Source organism: Orycteropus afer, unplaced genomic scaffold (assembly GCF_000298275.1).
Source record: "Orycteropus afer afer isolate SDZICR_OR568_19922 unplaced genomic scaffold, OryAfe1.0 scaffold00083, whole genome shotgun sequence".
NCBI lineage: Eukaryota > Metazoa > Chordata > Mammalia > Tubulidentata > Orycteropodidae > Orycteropus > Orycteropus afer.
This window is the reverse complement of record NW_006921670.1, coordinates 9,853,405-9,861,052: the sequence shown is the minus strand read 5'-3', so window position 1 is coordinate 9,861,052 and position 7,648 is coordinate 9,853,405. Positions and strand designations below refer to the sequence as shown.

General features: G+C 53.1%; 1 protein-coding gene across 1 annotated transcript in view; it reads right to left on the bottom strand.

The window, feature by feature from the left end:
• PARVB (parvin beta) overlaps positions 1-7,648 on the bottom strand; it is a 93,017-nt gene that overhangs the window by 4,785 nt on the left and 80,584 nt on the right. Inside the window, 1 exon segment of the mRNA XM_042781050.1 lies at positions 5,714-5,815. Within this exon segment, the coding sequence (XP_042636984.1) occupies positions 5,714-5,815 (102 nt within the window).

Here is a 7,648-nt window from a genome sequence, read left to right as displayed (position 1 = left end):
ATTCACCCCAGAAATTAACAGGTCTAGAACACTCAGCCAAGGAGGATGCTTGGAGCTACCACCCTGCTGGCGACTGCCGAGAGGCTTAGAAGAAAGGCCTTCTCTCTGTGCAGGAAGTCCACCTGGCCCACAGGAAGGAGGGTGACCGAGCCCACCCGCCTTCGCGAGCCAGTGCCGACGGGAGTGGAAAAGGACCACCAGGAAGGGAGGAGATCACCTGCTTCGGAGCTGGAAAGGCCTTCGGGGCTCCTGGAAAGGCCTTCGGGGCTCCTGGAACGCAAACAGCCTTGAAGCGCTAACACGTTGAGTGTTTCCGTGCAAACGGCCCAGAAACATATGGGTACAGTTTGGCTTGCAGTGCAGTTTGATAATAACCAGGGAAAGAGTTTGGCAGAATGACCTTCGGTTGCTCAAAGCCCCGACACTGGAAACAAGGTGCAGGGGCTGTGGGGAAGCTTCCAGGCAGCACAGCACAGGGGCACACCGCCAGCCGGGCACCGACTGGGAGCTGGTTCCAGCGTGGCCAGTGGGGGGCAGGACCCAGGCCAACGCGGGGGGTGTATGACCAGACAGAGGCCTTCACCTCAGAAGCTGCCGGTGACCCCGTTACAGGTGGGGAAACTCAATTTTACCAGTCAGCAGGCAGCCTTGGGAAGAGCAGGGAGGACACCAGGCACAGTGTCAACGTCCCACCCTGCAGCGCGGGGAGTGGCTTGGGGGCGGGGGGCGGGGTGTGGGGAAGGGGCTGGGGGGCGTTAGAAATAGGAAGATGTGTGAGCGAGAGGACCACCACGCTCTTGGCAAAAACGAAGGTGGGCTAAAGGCAGCCCGGGGCTGACTGGCATGCTGGCGCCCACCACGTGGCGGGTGCTTTCAGCACACCTGTCAGAGCCCCCACAAGGTGAGCTTATCTCCCACTTTTCAGAGGGGGCACCGGGGCTGAATCGGCTTAAGACGTCTGTGCCGGGAAAGGCCCAGAAGTGAGGAAAGGGAGCCAGGATTCAAACCCATCGCCATGTCTGGAGTCTAAGTCTGTTCAGGCGGAGGGGCACTGTGCTCCATCTGCATAAAGTGTCTACAACAAACAGACACGCAGACACGGCAAGTCGCTGAGAGGGGACCAGCAGCTGGGAGGAGGCATGGGGGACAGGCTGGTGTGTGTCACGGCGAGCGTACAATGCCCTGAACTGCACACTTAAAAGTGGTTAAAACGGCGAACTTTATGGACACATATTTTACAATAAAAGAGATAAAATCCACATCCTTTCTTCAAAACCACCCTGTCCTCTCCCCCCTCAGCCATGTGCACACATGCACTCCCATCAGCTGACCGCTGCTAACGTAGCCTGATGCACGCACACGCATGCACGCGCCCTCAGTCGTTCTCACTCAGTCGACACACCATGACGGCAACAGAGAAACAAGAGGAAAAGTCAGGCTTAGCAGACTCTTCCCCGACCAATACTCATCAGCGCCAATTTGGGAAGCTCTCTAAGAACCTCTTCTGGGCCCTCGAGGTCTGAGGAACCGCTCTCCAAGCACAGCTGGCAATTAGTGGAGGAACGTGCCCCTGCTTGGCGCTCAGAGGGACCCGGTCCTGCTAGCTGCAGAAGGGCCAGCTCCAGAAACCGCCCAGGGGTAGCTCCTGGGCCGGGTCAGGCTCCTGAGCCTAGTCCTGCCCCCAGAGAGAACCCTTCAGGGGTGAAGCGCTCCCGCCCAGCCCATGCCTTCAGTTACTTGGCTCAACAGGAATTGGGCTGGAAGCAAGATTTTCCTCAGGCTTGATCCCAGGCCCAGGAAGCTGCTGGAGGAAATCGCCACCGTCCTCTGCTCATTATCTCCCCGAGCCATGCCTTTGCCCCACACAGCCTCTATGGCCCAGCTCAGGCACTTCCCTGACGTAGACAGAACTGCAGGCTAGAGCCATGCCTCACCCTGACAGGAGAGTGGGAGACCCCGACGTGGGTGGGAATCACTCACAGGACCCCAAAGCCCCATTCCACTGCTGGGAGCCACTCACACCAGCCAAAAACAAAAACAAAAAAACAAAGCCACTGCTGTGGAGTCAATTCTGACTTATAGCGACACTACGTTCTCTGCAATTCAACGAATTTTAGAACACTTGACCCGGTGAAGAAAGGACAAACGGTTCTGGGCCAGGAGTGCTCTCCTGGCTCCGCCCTGCTGCCCGTGAGAGCCTGGGCCTGTTTCCCAGGCATCCTAGGATTCCGCTTCCGCCTCTGGGAGACAGAGGACTCAGACGAGGCGTCAGAGGGGAAAGCTTCTCGGGCCATGGATGGAATTGTGTCTTCGCAAAATACGCACAGAAATCCTAACCTCTGTGCCTGTAAACAGACCGTTTGGAAACAGGGGTGTTCCTGTGTTATGTTAGCAAGGTCATACCAGAGGTGGCTCCTAACCCTGATCACGTCTGACTTAGAGTAAACATGGACGTACAGACACACAGGGAGGAAAGACAGACGCCACGAGAGGATGGTCTCCAGGCCAAAGGTCACCAAGGATTGGCCTGGTCACCAGAAACCAGGAGAGAGGCCCACAGGAGTCCACACGCCTGAGACCCTGACCGGGACTTCCAGCCTCCGGAACTGAGCACAGATTTCTCCTTTTCAAAGCGCCCCATGTGTGGTATTTCCGTTACAGCAGTGCTCCGTAACTAGGGTATCTCGACACCGCAAAGCCCCTTCTAGCATTTTCTTCTAGGAATAACCCTTGAGTCTCCCTACGGCAGAGAAAGCTCTGCTGAGAGATTAGCAATGTGCACTAAGTACAACCATGTGCCCATCACGCACAGAATAAAACTCAAATGGTGCGAGAACAGTGCAAGGTGTCTGCAGTGACCCGAGGGGTCTGAACTGCCCGATGTGGCCACTGCAACTGTTATCGGACCCAGGAGAGAAGCTGCCTTGGGAGAGACGGCTGGTGTCAGAACTGGAAAACAGGCTGTCGAGAAGAGGCACGTCTGGCCCGCACCTCACAGGAATCAGCTTTGGGCTGATGCCGATGGTGGAGCGAGGGTACCCTGACGCTCTCGCGTTACAGCTGTTGAACGGCTGTGTATTTTGCTGTGTATGAACCCAGCCCAACCCATGGAGTCAATTCCCACTCATACCGACCCTACAGGACAGAGGAGAACTGAGCCACAGCGTTTCCATGGTGGCGATCTTTAGGAAGCAGACTGCCTCACCTTTCTCTTGCAGAGTGACCGGTGGGTTCCAACCACCGACCATTTGGTTGGCAGTGAGCATTTTAACCACTGCACTAGGGCTCCTTTTGTTGTATATGTTTTCACCAAAAAGACAGAAATGTCCACACTCTGGGAGAGCTGCAGAGTCCCCACCCAGCCGGCGCTGGGGAGAATCAGACAGGTGAACAGAGGCCGTGGCCCGAGACTCAGGCAGCCTCGTCGCCTCCCAGCTGGGGCAGCGGCTGACAGACTTTCCATCCTTATCTCAAAACACAGAAAGCAGGGGCTAGGGCGATGTTGTCTCTGCCCCTGGTGGGGGGCTCTGCTTCGACAGCCCCCCAGTTCCACGCCCTGGGCCCCTCACGCAGCCTGCTCTCAGCACGAACAAGGGGAGCTCTCTCTAAACTGCGGCTACAGCAGTCACCGGGCTGGAGGTGCACGCCCCCTTCACCAAATTAGCCGTGTTCTGAGTCCAGGACAGCAGGTAGACTGTACTTAACGCTGTCTTAGCCATTCTGCCCATTTTAAGGGCCACCATTTCCCACTCAAGTTCTGCATTCTTCCTCTCTGTCTCTGTCAATCCAACATGGTCTCAGACTTGCCAAGACCTTTCTAATCTGTTCTGACTCCCTCCCGGCAGACAGGACGGGAACTGCCAGACTGTGAGGAGCCAGGAATGAACAGATGGATAAATCCTGGCCTGACGGCCTGATGGCTTCCCCGGCTGCCGCCACCGGCTCACAAGCTCTGCCTCCCTTACCCCCGGGTCTGACGCGTTAGGGAAGTGGAGTGCCAGGTATCTGCAAGTGCAGACCAGGAGGACAGGGCAGAAGCCAGGTTTCTGCAGATGGTGCACCCAACAGGGTTGCTATGGTGCCGAGCTCCGGGAGCCTCAGGCAGGAGGCCGACTGGGGGGAGCCCACTCAGCACACGGGTGGGAGTAAAAACGGCAGGGCCAACCCCAATCCGAGTGTCAGGCCCTGGGACCCAAGCAATACTATTTTAGGGATTTTCCTAAGAGAACAATCCACAAGGAATGGAACAAATATATTCAAGATGCCCCAATGCTTTTGCTGTTTTAATATTCCAGCTGCCATCTATATGTTTGTCTATATGTGTGTGTATGCACACACACACACGCATATATACATATTCAGTTTATATAAACCCTCAGCCACCACACTGATTGACTCACAGTGACCCTATAGGACAGAGCAGAAATGCTTCCCAGGGTTTCCAAGGCTGTCAATCTTTACAGAAGCTGATCACCAGCCTCTATTCCAAGGCACGTCTGGGTGGGTCTGAGCCACCAACCTTCCAGCTAATAGTTGAGCACTTAACCGTTTGTGCCACCCAGCGACCCCTGCAGGATGTTCTTACTAGACTCTATTTTTCCAAGAATAGTTTTGGGTTTACAGGAAAACTGTGCCAAAGGTACAGAGTTCCCGTGTGCCCCTCCTTCCCCGCTGCAGATTCTCCCATTAACATCTTGCATTCCTGTGGTCCTACTGTTGCTTTTCAGAAATTTCATCGTGGTAAAACATAGTTAACGGAAAATCTGCCATTCTGACCATTTTCAGTGGCAGTGATTCATTCACCACGTTGTACGTCCAGCACCACCATCTGTTTCCAAAACATTCATCCCCTCAAAGAGCCTCTGTACCCTTCGAGCTGTCGCTCCCCATCCAGTCCCCTGGTGAGCACCAGTCTGCTTTCTGGTTCAATGCACTGCCTGCCCTAGATACAGTAAAACCTGCGAAAGCTGGACCCTGTGTAAGGCGGCAACCTGTCAGATCAGGAAAACACAAACATCGTCCACTACAGGGAATGACAGAAGAGTAGTGACTGCACCCTGTCGAAGGCCGAAAACCTGCAAGACCTGCTGAGTTCCGTCTCTCACAGCCTCACCGTGTTTCACGTAAGTGGAATCATGTAACGTGTGAACTGTGGGTCTGGTTTCCTTCACTCAGTGGAGGGTTTTCCTTTCCTTTTGGCCGAACGATCTTGCACTGATGGGTATTCTGTGGATCTGCTCATCTACTGAGGGGCACTTGAGTTGCCTCCACCTCTTGGTGACTACCAACAACAAAGGCTGGCCTGACTGTTTTTCATAGGGAACAACACAGACAAACCCCCGACTGCCCCAGAGCAGGGGGCAGTGATGACACCAGCAGCAGGGCCGCCTGGAAAGGTGCTGAGGAAGCCCGTGAACAACAGGGACAATCAGACGTGCTGCAGGGCCAGCCGGAGAAAGGGAGGGCTTTTCACCTCTCCCGACACCGCACGGACCCCACGGCAAGGAGTCCGGCAGGAGCAGGGCAAGCGAGACCTTTGCCGCGCTCAGTATCACGGCTGGGCTTCTTATTCCTTTGCTCCCAGCAACTGCAATGCCAGTTGCTGTGAGATTGTTGTTTTGAAGAACGAAGCCAGGCTGTGGAGAGCACTGGCAGGGCCACCCTATGGAGCACGTTTCCACAGGCATCTGTCAGGCCGAGACGGCCCACGCACCTTCTGATCGAAGCTGTCCGGTGTCAGGTGGAAGTTGTGGAGAGGAACAAAGTAGTCTTCCAGAAGGCCCATGAGTAGAACCAGGTACACGCCGTCTGCAAACTGAAGAGAGAGACCTGGTCAGAGCACGGCATTGGCAGACACTCCTCACCTGGTCAGCCAGCAGAAAGTACTGTGAAAGCTGACACTCCATCCTTCCTTTTGTTCTGGTGGAGAACCTGGGGTCAAAAGGTGAAGCAGCAGGTGCAAAATGCCAAGGACTGGGGACTTCTCGGGATGGGATCCTCAGTGATAAAAAGCAGGGAGCTCTGGTAGCATAGTGGCTAAGACACTCGCCTGCTAACCAGAAGGCTGGCGGTTCAAACCCACCAGCCACTCCTCAGAAGGAAGGTTGGGCAATCCTACTTCTGTAGTGATACTGCCTCGGAAACCCAAGGAGGGGTCGCTATGAGTCGGGTTTGACTCGACGGCACATAACAACAACATTAAAAAAGGAAACACACAAGCATGCACATGTATGCATACACATATGCAAACACACATGCATGCACACACAGCAGGCACAGGCAAACACACACATGCTTGCACGCACACCTGCATGTACACATATACACAAACATGCAAATATGCACACACACACACGAGAGGCATAGGCAAAGACACACACTTCCATGTACACAGTACATACATGCGAATACATGCTTGCATGCATGTGTGTACACACATGTGCACACGCATGCAGGCACACACGTGTACACACACATGCCTGAGCAGGCACGTAAATCTATGTCTCTCTGACTCACGGCATCACACCAATACATTAGTGTGATTAATGTATTAACATATTCATAAAACACCCAAAGGAAAAAAAAACAAAGGAAAATATGCTGCATTGTGGTAGCCAGTAAAGTTTTCTGGTGGACCACTGGTTAAAAATATGTTTGTGAATTCTATATAGCGTGAAGATTAAAAAGAAGAAAAAAAAAAGATATCAAGTAAAGAAAGTTACATGCATATTTAAGTCTCAGCCTTAAGATCCCTGGCTTTGGGTATTGATGGCACCCAGAGAGCTGGTACCAAAAGCCCCCTATCCTGTTAGTCACAAGAGCAGGAAAATGTCCTGTAACAGAGGGTTAGTTTAATGTAACGTGATGCTAGGATGTCATTTTGTAATCAAGCACATTAACTGTTTGTACCACCCAGGGATGCCTACAACTGCATAGAAGGCAGCTATTAAAAGTGATAAGACAGATTGATCAACCGATTGATCAAGCAATCGACAGACATCAGACAGAGGCTGAGACAGAAATACACACACACACACCGTCACACAAAAGGATGCTTACAAGATATTTAGTAACAAAACCATGTTACAAACAGCTGCACAACACGACCCCCCATCATTCAGGCATATTGTGCATGTGGAGAACACACATCCAACTGAGCTGCAGTCAGTGACCTCTGGAGGGTGTGCGGGGGCAGACCGTGGAAGGGCTAATCTTGTCACTTAGCACAGTTCCCAACTGTTTATATAGCAAACAGCAAACACGCAGAGGCCATACATGTCTGCCAACAACACACACATCCATATATATGTTAAAAGCAAGCCATGCTGCCTTCCCAAGCAGCGCCGCGTTTTCTGCGGCGAGCCGCGTCCCCATGGAGGAAAGGTCTGGAGGGAATGGTGGTGGGATTATGGGTGATTTTTATTTGTTTTGCTTATCTGCATCTTCAGACATCCCTACAATGAACCTGAATTACTTTTGTAATTAGAAAAGCAAATGAGGAAAGAGAGGGAAAGAAGTGAAGCAGTCACAGGGGTTTAAAAGGATCAGCCAAGCCTCACAGGCGCCCACGAGGAGAGCTCACAGATGCCGAATCTAACGCCTGGCTAATCCCGGGAAAATTATATTTCATCTGTAACGCTTGCTGAGG